General features: G+C 36.7%; 1 protein-coding gene and 1 pseudogene across 2 annotated transcripts; both read left to right on the forward strand.

Annotated features, from left to right (window-relative positions):
* Positions 1-1,386: 1,386 nt before the first annotated feature.
* LOC113066652 (RNA-binding protein with multiple splicing 2) lies at positions 1,387-11,377 on the forward strand. Of its 2 annotated transcripts, none has more exons than XM_026238589.1 (8): positions 1,387-1,797; positions 4,650-4,727; positions 4,839-4,877; positions 5,273-5,335; positions 5,643-5,793; positions 7,101-7,264; positions 10,300-10,369; positions 10,455-11,377. In XM_026238589.1, the coding sequence occupies exons 1-7, from the start codon at positions 1,744-1,746 to the stop codon at positions 10,363-10,365; spliced, it is 615 nt and encodes a 204-aa protein (XP_026094374.1). In that variant the 5' UTR covers positions 1,387-1,743; the 3' UTR covers positions 10,366-10,369; positions 10,455-11,377. The 2 variants fall into 2 exon arrangements, with proteins under 2 accessions (XP_026094374.1, XP_026094376.1); XM_026238591.1 differs by having other exon boundaries at positions 1,390-1,797; positions 7,101-7,249.
* A 2,755-nt stretch (positions 11,378-14,132) lies between these two features.
* The window catches only part of LOC113066653 (AP-3 complex subunit beta-2-like), a 33,316-nt pseudogene continuing 30,578 nt past the window's right edge, over positions 14,133-16,870 (forward strand).

Here is a 16,870-nt window from a genome sequence, read left to right on the forward strand (position 1 = left end):
ACTGTCTGCTAAATGCTTTAACAGGATCGTTAATGTTTCACACACTCAAGCGCGTTTACCATAAAACATGCGAGGAAGATCAAGTCTGTCACGAGACGTCACACGGGACAGCCGCGAGATCTCACAGACCTCAGAGGATATTTAGATACGTAATGTGGAATATCAAATCAGAAACTACATTTGTGTAACCCTTATCCAGCATTTGCGTCACATGTGGACAGAACGAATTCAGTTCGTTTTGGTAAAGTGGGGCCAAGACCCCAGAGCAATACTTCAGCCAGTTAAAATGTGTGTAAAATCGATTCTGTCTCACATTAGAGTCAAGGAAATCGTGGCATTTCATACAAACATATACATACACACGGCTATGAACATTCAAAATAAAACCTACAAAACTCCCATGAACCCTGGAGTGAAAGACATAGCTATGAATACAATTTTTAACTGTGCAGTACAGAAATTTAGAAAAGGGAGGGGTAATACAGGGCTGTTGTCGATGCTGTCCCGGCCACAATGATGAGGGGCCCACCAAGGTCCTCTGTGATGTCATCGACCCGTTGGACCAGAGGGGGAAAAAAATACTGTCCTGGGACTTATAGAGTTTAGCAGTGGCCCTGGTTGGATGAAAAGACAGAGCTAAATGATCTATAGGTAGGTTTTAATATTGTGTTTATGTAAAGATATAAGATCATGAAAGAGACAGGGTTAGATGATATGATTTTGGAGAGTGAAGTGAGGAAAAAACAATAAGCAGAATCCGACAAAGCGACAACAGGATTGTTAATTATAAAGGACCAAAAAAAAATTGTTGTGTGAAAAAAAGTGAAAGCAGAAAATATTAAATATTCACACATTAATAAAATCTTAATAGTATATTAATCATACTAAAAAAAAATGGATAGAAGTGAATTAATCTATAAATATATTTTTTCCTTTATTTGAAATTATAATTCTGTGTATTTCTGTTGGGAAATGAAAACAGCCATATTCATATAGAATATATATTTTTGCAGTAATTATTAAAAAATCCATTATATTGTAAGGGATATTTTGCCAGTGTTTGGATTTGGGCCCCTTTTTCTGTTGGCATAAACCAGTCAATTAAAATTATTTCCTTTTGGCTCCAGAGTGCGTAGTCACGTGACATATGTGTCTCAAGTGATTGGTTCAAAACAACCATGCTAAGGAACTCAACGCCAATGAGCAAAAATGACAGATTGGCATATTTGGCATGAATAGTAGACATTGGAAGACATTCTGTAGACCTCCTTGGTGTCAGACCCAGCCATGCAGGGTTAGATAGAGGCAGGCATGTTTGTAGAGGAGGGGTTAGACATGGTGATGATGGTGGTAAAGTGGGCCGGGCCTCGCGCAGCTGAGTCCCATCTGAAACTCGGGTGCGCGCATTTAACATGATTGATCCGCTAATGGGACAGAAGAGCAGACGCACAACTTCAGCTTTAAACCTACCCACGGTTCCTCTTTCCTCCTTTCTTTCCATTTCAACTCAAACGAGCTTGATGTGAGCGAGGGGGGAAAAAACTCCAAAAATCACCTCCTTTCCCTTCTGTCACCCTCACAGAGCACCTCTCACCTTTACTTTCGGATTGTGGCTTTAACTCACGGCTTCACTGGGCACAAACGACACGAGATCCTTCTGCAACTTTAACGCACACCAGGGACAAAATCACCGACAGGGAAACTTTTTATTTTTCTGGCACAAAGAAGCGTTAAAGTTACACAATGAGTCTGAAGTCAGATTCAGAGACGAACACCAGTGTTTCATTAGAGGAGGAGGTAAGAGACATAAACTCTTTTGGTCAATATAAACTTCATTTAGGGAAGTTCAAGTCTCTGGCGGCGGATGACTGTGGAAAACCGTTCTGGCGTTTGACTTGACGTTTGAGGAGAAGCGTTTGCTGTGGAGAAGCTTGAGAGGAATGCGGAGTCTGTTGATGATTAATCTTAAAGTTGCCATTGAAATATGAGACCCACCTGATGAGAGACACACTCGTGTGACTGTATAAAGTTTAAAGGCAGATTTAACAAGCAACTGTTTCGGTGGCTGTTCTTCTGAAGTTTTTCTGTTTGTTTTTTTCTGTTTTCCTCCCGTCATTCTCAAACCGTGCAAACAGTGACGCACTGAACGTGGGTCTGCCAGAGATAATGACATTTAAAAAATAAAATAAATGAATACAATTAAAACCACTTTATTAATGTTAGAGCTTTTTAGGTGGGACTGTCTTAATTGAATGTGGGTCAAAAGTGTTTTTATTTTTTATTTTTTTTAAATTAAATTCCCAAACATCTTAATTTGCATGAATTTGTTGATGTAGTCTCTGATTTCTAACGGAGGCATTATTTTAAATTCGAACTTAATTTTAATTTAAGACCCCAAAAGACATACTATTTTAATTGTTTAAATAAAATTATTTTAAAATAGTTAAAATTATCATTATACCTTTTATTTAGCCTTTTCATTTAATGTAGATATTTCGGCAATTGCTGTAAATTGAGTGAAGCATATAGAATTCTTATAAAGTCTTATTTTTAGTTCCATTCTATGCTCTTGAGTGTCGATGTCACCTCTGACCTCTTGTAGAGGCATTTCCGGCTGCTTGGTGTATTATTTTACTGGCTTAAGACCTTACAAGGCAATTTGCAAACACTCCCTGTCAGAACGCATCAGTCCTGGGTAGTTTCTTGTTAAAGTGAGAAGTTAGTGAGGGTCTCTGTGTAAATGGTGTAGTTTGAGTTGGACTCTGGTTGAGTGTTTGGGTGGGAGTTGTGTCCTGTCATTGTTACTGGGCAGCACTGGGTCAGAGCGTGTGGTGTGTTCAGATTGTTCATTGTGTTCAACCTGCAGTAATTAGGACAGGGGTTTCCTCCCTCTGTGCCTCGAACCGGTCTCTCGCATCCCCGTACATGCCCTTTGTTTCTGTTCTGCGAAACCTGCATCCCATTTTTCTGACCGCAGACAGAATAAACTATTTATTTAGGTTATTAAGTGGCACGTTGTCCATTATTTGTGCTTGTGGACTGCGTTTATTCCTTTTTGATTAAATTCCTGTTTGTTTGCCCTCTCAGCTGCTGGCAGCACTTGAGCACTGCACTCATGTTTCGTGTTTCAGAAAAATTGAGGATAATCTGAAAGTTTCTTCTGGGGGCTTTTAGCCTGACATGAGTCTGAACTCTGCGACTGCTCAGGACATGTCGGGTGTCCAGTCGCTGATATACTGAAGGAAATGTAGAAATTTAAGTGATGGACGTTTGTCCTGCTACACATTCTGATTTGCTCTTTTAGCACTGATGACCTCGCACTGTTTTTAGGATTTTTACCATATATTTTATATACAATGGTGTTCAATCATGGTGGCATTGTTATACTTAAAAGAATACCATGGTGCTATCAAGCTACAGTAGATTTCATACCCCCCCCCAAATAAAAACAATAAATATTTTGATATCTTTGTTAGTGCAGAATTAAAATCAAATGGTTAACTACTAATAAAATGTATATTCTTATATTTTGCTTGGTCTTTTTTTTTTTTTTTTTTTTTTTGCATGAATCTTCATTATCCCTACAGGGGAAAAATACGGTTTAATTAACTGTCTGTAATTGAGAATAATTGGAATTAAATCATGCAGGGCTATTAAATATTATAGATGCTACTTTGCCTTTTTTTTTTTTTACTCTGTCAGACAAACATTTTCAATGACAATCTGATCTTATGTAATCAGTGTTAAAAAGGAGAAAATGTTATAATAATTTTTAATATGCACTAACTCTAAGGGAGATATTGCTATAATTGAGTTCACTGAGATTGTTTTGAAAATGTTGCAGAATGAAAGGGAAAACTTCAAACAATTTGACAATTGTCTTTATTTTAATGCAATAAAAAAAAATTGGTTTCATCTGGTTCTCTGGTAAAATGTGAGCTGGGAGAATGTGATGGGTCAGGCTGAACTGAAGTTCTTTCTCTCCCTCTCCTCTTCTCCGTAAAAGGTCATAGCACACAGTGTCCTCCAGTCTTTCTCTTCTCCCCGCTAGATCTGTGTAGAGTTGCTACATCTGTTTTTAAATGCTCTCTGCTTTTTGAGTAACTTTAGAATCCGTAATACTCGCTCTTAATTTGTTTGGATAAAATGTGGAATTCTGAGATCAAGTGCTAGTTTTTTTTTTTTTACTTTATTTATTTGATCGCCATTTGCTTTCTTTCTCTGTTCACTGTAATATCATTTGATCCATCCTGTTAATTTGTCGAGTTAAACCAGGTTTACCTTCCACTCACATTGGAGCAATAATGCTGTCCGCTCCCTGCAGAGGTTTCCGCATCCATGCTCAGGGTCACACACACACACCTGATCACCACGCACACACTTCTGCTCACTAAACTAACACGATCTCATGATTTGATCTGAACACATTCAGTCTCCAATAGCAAATTCTGCAGACAAACGGGGAGATTCTCACACGATAGGAAGGGACAGAGACGATCAAAGGTAGTTCTAAATGATTCCTATTCTTCTCCTTTTCAGGTGCACTTTTATAAGACCATACATGGCACTCATAGGTCAGAGGTCACTGCATTTTTGCCCTCTGTCAATAGTTTGTGTGCTGATGTCATTTAGGCTTTTCCCTGTTCTAGGTACGAACGCTATTTGTCAGCGGGCTGCCTGTTGACATCAAACCACGTGAGCTTTACCTGCTGTTCAGACCCTTCAAGGTAAGAGGGGGTTGTTTTATTAGTCCACCTTTTTCTGGATGTGGTTTTATTTTAAGAATTGACATTGAAATTGTCCTCAGATTTGATTAATTTTGTCATTTTATTAAACAGGGATATGAAGGATCTCTCATAAAACTTACCTCAAAACAGGTAAAGTGGAAACTTATTTCCCTTCAGTGGGATTATTATTATAATCATTCCAAATAAGTTGTTTTTCCTAAATGTGTTCTGTATGTAAGAGATGGTTAAGATTTTATCACCTGTAATATGCATTTGACAACATCTTAATTTTTTTACATATAAAGATTTGTCACATGCAGTAGACCCTTGAACCCATATATAATGAGAAAATGTATTTTGAACTCATTTCTTTTATAGGTTCAGCCTTTATCACATTAAAAAAAGTTTAACTTATTCATCTTAATTTTGAAAGTTTTTGTCTGAGGGTCAAATGATGCAATTCTTAAAAGATTAGTTTTCTGCTTTTTAGTAGATTGGGAAAATCTACATTTTTGTCTCCGTTTCTGTTTCTTTCCATTCTCTAGCCTGTGGGGTTTGTCACGTTTGACAGCCGGTCTGGGGCTGAAGCAGCCAAGAATGCGTTGAACGTAAGTAACCGCTGGTCCGTCAGTAAGCTGAAGTGATGGCAGCTTTTAATGATTTATAAGACCGTCTGTGCTTTATGTCCCCCAAACTTCGCTCTTAAGTCTGACTCAGATGTTGCTCTCCTCTCTGAGGGGGAAGTTTCACTTCGTCTCTAAGAAATGTTCCATGACGTCATGCTTTTTCAGTGGGATGTAGGATACTTTGGGAATCTGTGCACTTGTGCTGCTGTTCTGTTTATGGACCTGCTGATTGATTTGTGCATTGCATGAAGAATAATTAGACCCAACACCCGATTTCATCTCTTCTCAGGGTATCCGCTTTGACCCAGAGAGCCCTCAAACGCTGCGTCTTGAGTTTGCTAAAGCCAACACAAAGATGGCAAAGAGTAAACTGATGGCCACGCCAAACCCTTCCAACCTGCACCCAGCTCTGGGTGCGCACTTCATCGCTCGAGACCCATGTGAGTAAAACCTTGGGCTTATGCCCCCCCCCCCCCCCCACACCGCAAAACAGGAGTTCATTTGCGATAAGCCACCAGTAACAGTCAATATTGCACTTGTTTTCAAAAAGAAACAATACTTTATGCATTTTGGTTGTTCATTTACTCTACAGTGCTGTTTTGAGGGAAATGCAAATATTTGAAAACCGTTTGAAGACCTTTTGTCTCCTTGTAAACTTCATAAAATGTGAACTTGTGAAAACTGTGTATTACGTGTTTATTCTGTAGCAGACACAGGGTTCTTTTTATAAATTGCCAACTACGGGCCTGGCATGTATAATACAGCAGTTTTATTCATTTTCATGGATTTATTATTATTATTATTATTTTTTTTTTTTAGAACGTTGTCATCTGTACACAAAACTTTAGAAACCCAAATGAAAAGGTTTTTCGATTTCTAGTGCATTCTTATAAACACCCTGATATAGTTTTGAATGCTTTTATTATTCTCATTGTTTGAATATAGCTTTTTTAAATTTGAGATTTGGCATTGGTAAGCTGTATTGGTGGCGGAAAATAGGATTTGCTAATGTATATAACTTAAGTCTGTTCACCAAGGATGCACTAGTTTGATTAAACACAGAAACAATGTTGTGGAATATTATTAGTTACACGTTTTTCTGTTTGAAAATGTTATTTATTCCTGTGATGCAATGCTGAGTTTTTAGCAGCCGTTACTCCATTCTTCAGTGTCACAGGACTTCATATTTTTGTGGAAATATTTGAAGTGTGTGTATGTTGGATGCGGTTTCCTTTTGGCTGGTTTAGTTGGCGGTTTAAAATGCACTTAATATTATCAATTTGATGACAGTGACCCTCAGATGAGAGGCTATTCATTATTCAGTTTATTTTGTAGCTGCTTTATAACTGAATCAAATTTGTATATATCTGATGAAATTTTTGCAACATCAATACTGTTATTGACCCGAATTGAATCGACATTTGAATTAAACTAAATAGATCATTTTCATCTGTTAAGCTGCTTATAGCTGAATTTAACTGTCGTAATCGATAAACTACACATTATTTTGATCTGATTCAATGCTGAACTTACTTGAGCTGAATAATGACACTATGGTGATTTATAGCAAAATTTGATTGTATTATTTGAATGTTTGTATTGAGTGTTACTTTCCGGTTTATTTCTGTGAAGCTGCTTTGAGACCATCTCTATTATATAAACGCTATAAAATGATCGATTCGCTTTAAGTGGTGATTCTGTTTCCTAGTGTTTGGTTCCGTGTGTGACTCTCAGATGATTTCTGTAGATGACCTGACGGGGGCAGCACTGATCCCTGCGTCTCCTGAGGCGTGGGCTCCGTATCCTCTCTACACCACTGAACTGACCCCAGGCCTGCCTCACGCCGCCTTCACGTACCCCGCCGCTGCTGCCGCCGCCGCCGCCCTGCACGCCCAGGTGAGCGACCAACCGGTGTGTCCTCTTTTCCTTCACTCCATCACTGTCTCTCTGATTCTGGCTGTTTTTCTGGCTGTGATGACGAAGCATTCTGAACATCTGTTAGTTTGTGTAGGAAGTACATGCTGTGCTTGTGAACTTGTCATGTTCATATGCTACATGTGTCCCAAGGCCAAGTTTTAAGGATTTACTAATTCGTGTTTAGCATACACTATTTTAAATTGAGTTTTAATCTTATTTTAATTTTGAATCTTTCTGGCTTTGTATATTCCTGTTTAATCTGATTATTTTTGTAGGATTTAAATTGGTATACTTTTTTGTTTGGTTTGGTTTTTTTATATATGCATACATACATACATGCATGCATGCATACATGTGTATATATTTTTTGTTTGTTTCTTGGCTTTATATTGGTTTTTGTATCTTATACAAAAATTCAAAAACAAACAAAACATTTTAAATATACAAAGGCATTTATATAGAAAAGATTCAGAAAATTAATGCGCAATGCATACATGTATAACAAATAAATGCCCCTTTAAATAGGTTTACTTTATTTAGATTTAATTTATTTTATTTGTATTTTTAGATGTTTAACTGAATCTCTCTAACTTTTCATTTTTTTTTTAAATATGAAAAATATTTACTTTTTTTTTTTTTTTTTGCATTATTGCATATGCAACTCTACACCGTAAGCTTTGTCATGTACTGCACAATTCTACAAATCGCATTAGCCTTCAATTCTTTGGCTTGTAGTACCTTTCCCATAATGCCCTGACTCGAGCTCTGGTGGACACTGACCCTGGGCTGACGTGCTGCGTCTAAACCTGAGGTGTCAGGGGTCCTCTCTGAATATTACCCACAATCCCTCAGAACAGCATTCCTTGGCCTGCTAGTGTTGCTAAGAGATCACATCAGAGAAAAGCTGTTTTTAATTGCATCTCAGAGGTTGGATTATAACGGAGTCGTTGAGTGAATCTGTGCCCAGGGAGGTGCCGGTTAAAGTTTAGCCAAAAAAAACTGTGTTCGAGCATTTTATGATCCTTTAAAAGCAGCACATGTTAAAATTCTCCCCTGCAAACACTTTGCAGTGTAGGTTTAAATGGGTAAAAAGTTAAAGTGCCTGCTGCTACTCGGGCAATAATGACATGGTTTATGATCAATCATTCTTGGTTTACTTCAGTTTAATGAAACGCGATTGGTTTTGAAGACTCTGTGCTGACTGATCAAGTTTATTGATTGGATGGCTAGACTTTGTGGTTGTCATGGAAACCCAGTGAGAGCTAAAGGTCACGGATGAAGAGGTTTTACTTCAGTCTCTTGAGTCGTACTGTACGTTCACAGGTTCCTCAAGCCGTAAAGAGAACAGGACAAACGTAATAGTTATTTTTTATTAAAGTGTTTTAAGATTTTATCCCAAAAAAACCTTTTCCAATCATGTTGGGAAGAACTTGCTAAAGTGTAGGATGTTTTGTCAGGATCTCAAAGGGGTTGTAAAAGGTTTCATCCTCTGGGTGAGAGAGAGAGCGAGTGTGCTAATGGATCCACACGCTAACACCTTCTCTGCACAATGTCACTCTGAGGGTCTTCAGAGAGATCTGTGTGTGTGTGTGTGTGTGTGTGTGTGTGTATACGAAGTAATTATATATTATATAAACAACATTGTGCAAAATGTATATAAACATAATCAACACTGTGTACATGTATAATTTCTACATTTTTATATGGGTTGTGTGTAAACTAATTTTAGTTTGTGGTGGTTCATATGTATTTTATGGTAAAATATTTTTTACACAATTGTGCAAAAATTTTTTTTTTTCTTTTATTGCTGGATCAATAGTACTTAAATATTAGACATTCAAAAGTTTACCCCAAAGGGCCATATAGCAGTCCTGCTTGATTTGGCTCAAGGAAAATAGAAGTGGAATTCCTTCTGGCATGTTTACATGTAGTCGGGATGACGCAACGAAGTCTCGTTAAACTGCTGGAAGAACCGAGCCCTTGGCTTTCTCTTACTCCTCCCTCTCCAGCACACACCTGCAGAGGAAGATCGTCTCGCTCTCTGCAGCGGTGACCTGCGCTCGGTGCGCTGTGTCTTCAAACATCCCGACCCCTCGTAACGAACGTGGGAAGCTCGGAGTGAGAGTCGGCAAAGGGCTGAAACGGACATGCCAGGCTGATTGTGGTTCTCTTGCCCTTGGCTGGGGAAGGGAGTGTTTTGGGCAGGACGGGAAAGGAGTTAATGTCATCTTGCTGAGAGTTTATAGATGCACCGATAAGTTTCCAGTTCAGTCAGGGAGTTCATGCTTGCATCAGGTCATTAGCACAGCTTAAACTGCTTGGTGTTGTAGAAATTCCTCTCTCTTTCTAGTTTTGTTTGTCTGTTATTGCCCTCTTCATTTTAAAGACTTTTTACAACGTCTGAAAGATTTCAAAGCGGTAATTAAATGGCTCTTTGCAGTTGTAGTTGATTTACAGTTGTTTTAGTTGGCTATATGGGTTTTGGGAGATTTAAATTGTTCTTAATGTTAAGCTCCTGTGTGTTTACGGAGTATGAATATTAATAGTATTAAGTCCTAATAGTTTAATAGAAAGTTTTGTGAAATTTGAAACTGTAAAAATTCATAATTTAAAATGCATATAATTAGGCTTTTATTTAATATTTTTATTATAGAAGTTATTTTACATTTATGCAAATGTCGTAATGCATGGTTTTATAAGATTTATACTTCAGTATTTTATTTTAAAACAATGTGTTTTAAATAAAGTATGAAAGTAACTTAATTTTTTTTTTTTTTTTTTTTTTTTTTTTAATTCTAGAATATATTTTCAGGTGACGTATGATTAAAAATTAAAACTTAGTAATAGTGTATATAATTTTTCCTTTTATATGAAACGATGCAAATAAATGATGCAGCGTTTAATTTAGTAGAACATGTAGATAATGTAATGGACCACAAATAAAGTTTTAATTTACACTGTTGGTTGAGGAGAAGCTTTTGAAATCTCAAACCGCTCATTGAAGTTGTTCTTGTTCATCTTGTCTGTAGATGCGCTGGTACCCTTCTCCCTCTGAAAGTTCTCAGCCGGGATGGAAGTCACGCCAGTTCTGTTAAATCTGTGAGTATCGCTCCCTTCACTCTCTGCATGTGATCACTGTCTCTGATCATGACCGTAAGCTGACTGGCTGTTCTCATCTCCACAGATGCCATTCTGTACCAGATGTTTTTTTTCTTTTTTCTTTCTCCCTCCTGTTTAAATGAAGGCCAACTGGGTGCAGCATCTAATTTAATCAGGTTTATTTAACGGACAATTTAAACATGAAGGATTGTTTTCCTGGAGGAAGTCTTCTACAAGGCACTCTGAGATGCTGAGGACTCTGACAAACCTCACGGTACTGTCTCCATTTCAAAAGCCACGCATGACGAGCCAATTGTGCAGGCGTTCAACATGTCTAGCTGCTCTGGTAGATGCATGCTTTTGAGGTCGTAATTCTGCATGCGATAAGGCATGGGTTTCAAAATCTAAACCTTTATTTTTTTTCATCCCAGCTTACCCAGAGTTTTCTTTTTTTGTTTTTTTTATCCAGTCTGTGTAATTGTTTTCTATTTTTAAGAACTGATGACATATGCACTGGGTATTTGTTTGTGATCTTGACGTGAACCGAGCAGATTTGAGTTCTTGTCTCATCCAGACCTTTGCATCTTCCTCTGCCCTGAAATCCCCAGTCCTCCGCTATCGGTGTCTGCTTGGAGAATATTTGAACAAAAAAAAGAAGAAATGTACTAGTATTTTTGTACATTAGTGTAATGAATATTTATGCATTTGTTTTGTGCAATTAAATAAGTATATATGTAGGAGTAGTTTAGTGTTCCCTTGTATCTTTGTGTTTTAGTTGGTGGTTAATTCAGTCTATAACCTGTTTGGAGTAAATAAGTGCAATCTTGATTCTTTTCCTTTTGGTTTTTTTTTTTTTTTTTTTTTGCTGTTACATACTGAAGTGTCCAGACTGTGGCAGAGTTTAAACGGACTGCTAACATGAGATTGCTGTATTATATGAAGAAAAAAAGTAAATGCTGTTTCTTTTTCAGAATGTGAAACTGGAGAATAAAAGGGAATCTGAGGATCTTTGAGTGTTTGGAGGTTTTTTTTTTTTTTTTTTTTTTTTTTTTTTTGAAAACCTACTCCTAAGGTCATCAAATTTTTACATTTTTCAAGGGAAGAAAATTGAAAAATATTTTTTACATATTTATTAAACCTGTCATTATGTCCTGACAGTAGAATATGAGACAGATAATCTGTGTAAAAATCAAGCTCCTCTGGCTCCTCCCAGTGTCCTATTGCCATTTGCAGAAATACATCGCTCCCGGTAAGAAACAACCAATCAGAGCTGCGGTCTTTAACTTTGTTTGTGTTCAAAATGTAGAAAAATTTATATAATAAGCGAGTACACCATGAATCCATTTTCCAAACCGTGTTTTTAGCTTGTCCTGAATCACTAGGGTGCACCTATAATAAGTGTTTATATTCGGACTATTTTAGATTGCTTCGGGGATACCGCGGCGGAGTAACCCAGTACCTTTGTGGTTCTTCATAGACATAAACAGAGAGAAGTAGTTCCGGCTACGATGTTCTTCCGCAAGACGCAAGCAGTTCTGTTTATTAACCGCTAGAGCGTCAAAAGTTACCGACTGCAGCTTTAGTCCAAACAGCTGTTTAAAAAAAAAAAAAAAAAAAATTACAAAGTAATCCACACCACTCCAGTCCATCAGTTAATGTCTTGAAGTTAAATGCTGTGTTTGTAATGAGTGCTCTCTGCAAAATATTACTTTCTTTTGTTAAAGGCAAAATACTCCATTTCCTTATATGGATTGGACATGTTTCTATACCCCTCATATTACTGCTGCAGATATCATGAGGTTTCGTTTCATGGTTTTCCTTTTAAGGCATCATTTTCTTAGCAGCTGTACCAGCTGAAGAACAGAACTTCTAATCACCGCACAACTGCAGATCTGGTCTGTGAGAGGCCGTTTATTTGAACTGTGCTATTGTTTTCAAACTATGTCTGAAGGTCTAATGAAAGAATATCAGTGAGGAGTTCAAATCATTTGAATGGTGCTCTCAGAATACACTGTTCCAGTCAGCTTTCCCAAAAATAGTACCTTGCTAACTCCCAAGTGAGCAAGCAGAGGAAAACCCCCTTGGATGTTTAAACAGACAAAGAAACCTTACAAAGGAACCAAGACTCCACAAGGGAAATCCTCCTCATCTGGCACATATTTAAAGATCCCAAAAGTCAGAACTTGGCTCTTGTGGCTTACTGTTGGTTTCTTTTTTGTTTGTGTACTCCTGAAAAGTTGATTTCCAAAAGTTTGAGTAAGATTTTAAAACATTCTTATTCCGCAAGGACTCATTAAGAGATTACAAATGTTAAAATATTTAAATTTCAAATAAATGCTGCTGTTTTGAACTTTATATTTAAAAAGTAGCAGCAAATCAATCTATTAGAATGATTTCTGAAGATCATGTGACGATGACGACTGGAGTAATGATGCTGAAAATTCAACTTTGCCTCACATGAATACATTTTAAAATATTTAAATAGAAAACTATTTGAAGGTTTAATTCCAACCCTAATTCAACACACCTGAACCAGCTCGAACTTCACATACTATACACTTCCAGGCAGGTGTGTCGAGGCAAATTGGAGTTAAACTCAGGACTGAGTTTAGAGACCCCTGCTAATTTAGATAAGTCACTCACATTAAAACAAGCTGCAAAATAAGGCAGATAAACACATATTTCTTACATTGAAGTCATGTGTTGACAGAGAAGAAATTTTAAGAGGGATTTCCTGAATCCAAGAAAATTTCTCAAGTGTTCCCTCAAAGAACAGAAAGTCTATCTGTCTATCTAGGATGACTACAGCCTCTTTCAGCTGTCATTAGAGCATAAAACGTCTACTGGCATGTTGCGCTTCACTTTAAAGAAATAGCATAAATGCCTCACTTTAAAGAATTTTCTAAGATGAATGAACAATGAGAAGTTTTATGTTTAGTCAGGCAGGCTGATGTCAACTTTGGGCCTGAGAACTGAAAACCGAAACACCCACAGAGCAGACTCTGCCCAAAGTAATTTCTTATTGGACTGTTGCTATTACCTTCATTGTAGAATGATGTCATGTTGATATTTTCAGTCCTTGGCTCTTCATCATATGTTATAATCTATGCAATTAATACAGACAGTGTGAGCAAACCTCTGCGAGCAGGAGCAGCTGTATGATGAAGCTCTGCCGCCATCTGGTGGTTAGAAAGAAAACCTAACCAAATTAAATAATCCTTCTGGTAATAATAATACATTTTAGTATTTTATAAAATATTGCTTATTGCTTGTTTCTATATTGTGAGTATGTGCATTTGTTGGTTATTTATATTGTACAGAATAAACGAAAATAAAATAGAAAGCAAACCTGACAATAAATAAATACATAAATTACTTAATCAATACACTTTAATATTTTATATAATGCTGTTTATTGTTTCTGTATTTTTCGTGTGTGTGTTTGGGTACATTGCACAGTACAGTAAAATACAATTATTTAAAAATATTCAGTTTTTGTCCTATTTTGGAATACTTCATACTAAATTGTGGACATAAATAAAATACAACTCAAAGTGAATTGTTGTATTCTAATCACAATTCAAAGTGATTTCTCAAGAAATCTCTCTCACTAAAAATAAGATGCTGAATTAAATTATATTTTCGATTTTTTTTTTTTTTTGCATATCTCACAACAGTACAGATAAAATCTAATGCAAAATAAAACGTTTATATCATATGATGTCACTACAGTATTGAAAATAAAATAAAATAAAATGGGAACAGATATGAACAGGGATAAAGGTGGAGGTGCTCACGTACGCATGCGCGCTCCTCCGGCTCTGTCCGCTTCAGCACCGCGTAATTGGTCACGTGACTCAGTCTCCGCTCTCAGCCGCTCCGCATCATCTTCATCATCAGCAGCAGCAGCAGCAGGGATGTCCGCGAGCTCCGCGTTCAGCGATGAGAAAGGCGGCTCCGCCAGCGAGCCCGAGTACGGACACGACCCGGCCAGCGGCGGCATCTTCTCCTCCGACTACAAGAGGTGAGACGCTCGGTGAACCCTCGTAACCCGAGGGCGGCCCACCGGAGCCTTTACCTCACAGAAAATCTCAGACGGGGCGAGGTGCGCATGCGCGGATGAACGAACGAATTCCATGGAAAAACAAGGACATGATAAACATCTTGATAAACTGGCCTGAATGGAGTGTGTACGTGGGTGTGTGTGTGTGTGTGTGTGTGTGTGTGTGTGTGTGTGTGCTTCGCGTGTTTGTGTTTCAGCACCAGTCGGTGGACAGCGCTCAGGTCCCACATGATGACTTCTGTGCTGTTTTACACCTCACTCTGACTGTTTTAGGGGTTTATTTGGTGAAACGTTTGGTTTATGTGGTTAATATTTGTATGGCAGTGATATATCGTTGGTTTTACAGTGTAAATATAGCCATGTAATCTGTATCTCTCGCTATCCTGTAGTCTTAGCGTCGCTAGCATCACGTGACCAGAACAACTACCGTCGTCTCTGTTGAGTATAACTCTAGATCAGCATCTCAACAAACACACAATATTGCTTATTTTGTGGGTGAACGACAGAGATTATTATTTTCTTTTTGTAATTACCTTAAAAACGTTTTCTAGATGACATTTCTACGTTTTATTTTTGTTATCAGTAGCTAACCTTCCCAGAAACGACTGGGAAACAAAAAACTCTTGGATGTTGTTGTCCATGTTTCACATAGTTATGCTTTAGTCTGGGTTTTTACTTCACACTGCTTATCTTTGGCACAACAACCGAAACACACACACACACACACACACACACACACACACACACACACACACACACACACAAACACACACACACACACACACACATATATTTAAAATAAAAACAACAAGAAAACTAAAACTAAAAGAAATGACAAGAGCACATAAAAATATTCAAAGTTAAACTAAGATAAAAAACTGCAAATATAAAAAAATAAAAGCTTATTCAACATATTACTATAAAAATTATAAAAATGCTATATATATATATATATATATATATATATATATATATATATATATATATATATATATATATATAAGGCAGAGTTAGTTTTGTCCATGTTTCCCACTTTACTCTGGGATTTTAATTCACACTTTTTATATTTGGCACCACAATTGGAATAACAAAATTACAAATGTAAAAAATAATTCAGTTTAGCAATCAAACTAAATTAAAATATTCATAATAATAATAATAATAATGACAAAAACATAGATCAAAATCACTAAAAATAAAATGAAAATGAAAAGTGTAAATATAAAAATAAAAGCTAATTCAAAATATAAAAAATACTGTGGTAGTAAATAATACTAAAATTAGTAAAATAATTAGTGAAGAAAATTAAGCTTTTCCCCCTTCTTTTTCTGGGTACTAAAACTTACAAATAAAACGGGGTTAGATGTGACCTTAACCCAGGATTTTACATCTTTACAATGAAGCTGGCATCTTCCTCTTCCTCGTCCTCTATTCAGCCTCTGTCTCGTGTGAAGATGTGATGATTCTGGAGGTTAGATCTTTAACTGAGATTGATAATCAGTGTTGGCAGACTCTTTCTCCGTCTGAGGCAGGTGCTTCAGTCTGGTGTGTGGAGAATATCAAGGCTCTGGTCTGTTTCTGCTGAGGTCATGCTCATCCTGTAGCTGATGGATGCAGTGTTCATTTGCTAATATTGTTTACATGAAATATCTATTTTATCATTTATCAGTTGTGTTTTTGATGCTTGTTGAATCCAGTGCTAATACTAAAACAGAAAATGCAAATAAATAATAAATTAATGATAAACTAAATTTAAAACAAATTAAATTTAAATGAAAATGGCAGAAGCACATGACAAAGTTATTCAATATTAATAAATAAATGCTATAATAGTATATAAACAATGCTGAAATAAAACTGCTTGGATAAATCTGTTCTTTCACTGGGCATCATTTATTTCACGCCATCTCTCTCTCAGACGGTAGAGGGAGCCAGATGCACATTTATTCCCATCATTGCTTTTGTCAGGGTGTCATTTGAACATGGAGACTAGTCAACAAACCCGACTTTACTTCTGCTTTACTTCTTGACGATGCTCACTATTCTTTTTTTATATTATTTAATGGTGATAGAAACACTGATATATCATGTGTACTGATCTACAATGAGCTTCTGTGGTGGAGGGTTATTTGTGTAATAGCTACACTACTGTTCAGAAGCTTTCTAATGCTCACCAAGGCTGCATTTATTTGATAAAAAATACAGTGAAAAGAGTAATATTGTGAAATGTTAATGCAATTTAAAATAGCTGTTTTATATTTTTATTCATTTAAAAATGTAATTTATTGTGATCAAAGCTGAATTTCCAGCATCATTGCTTCAGTCTTCAGTGTCACATGATCTTCAGAAATAATGCTGCTCAAGAAACATTTCTTAATATTATCAATGTTGACAACAGTTGTGTTGCTTCATAATTTTAAAAAAAAACTGTGATATTT

Source organism: Carassius auratus, chromosome 50 (assembly GCF_003368295.1).
Source record: "Carassius auratus strain Wakin chromosome 50, ASM336829v1, whole genome shotgun sequence".
Lineage (NCBI taxonomy): Eukaryota > Metazoa > Chordata > Actinopteri > Cypriniformes > Cyprinidae > Carassius > Carassius auratus.

What these genes read in the sequence shown, in the direction of transcription:
- LOC113066652 (XM_026238589.1), top strand. Translation starts at nt 1,744, where the DNA reads ATGAGTCTGAAGTCAGATTCAGAGACGAACACCAGTGTTTCATTAGAG. An exon ending in TAAAACTTACCTCAAAACAG is followed by an intron (nt 4,878 to 5,272) that starts GTAAAGTGGAAA and finishes TCCATTCTCTAG; the next exon opens with CCTGTGGGGTTTGTCACGTT. An exon ending in CTTCATCGCTCGAGACCCAT is followed by an intron (nt 5,794 to 7,100) that starts GTGAGTAAAACC and finishes TGATTTCTGTAG; the next exon opens with ATGACCTGACGGGGGCAGCA.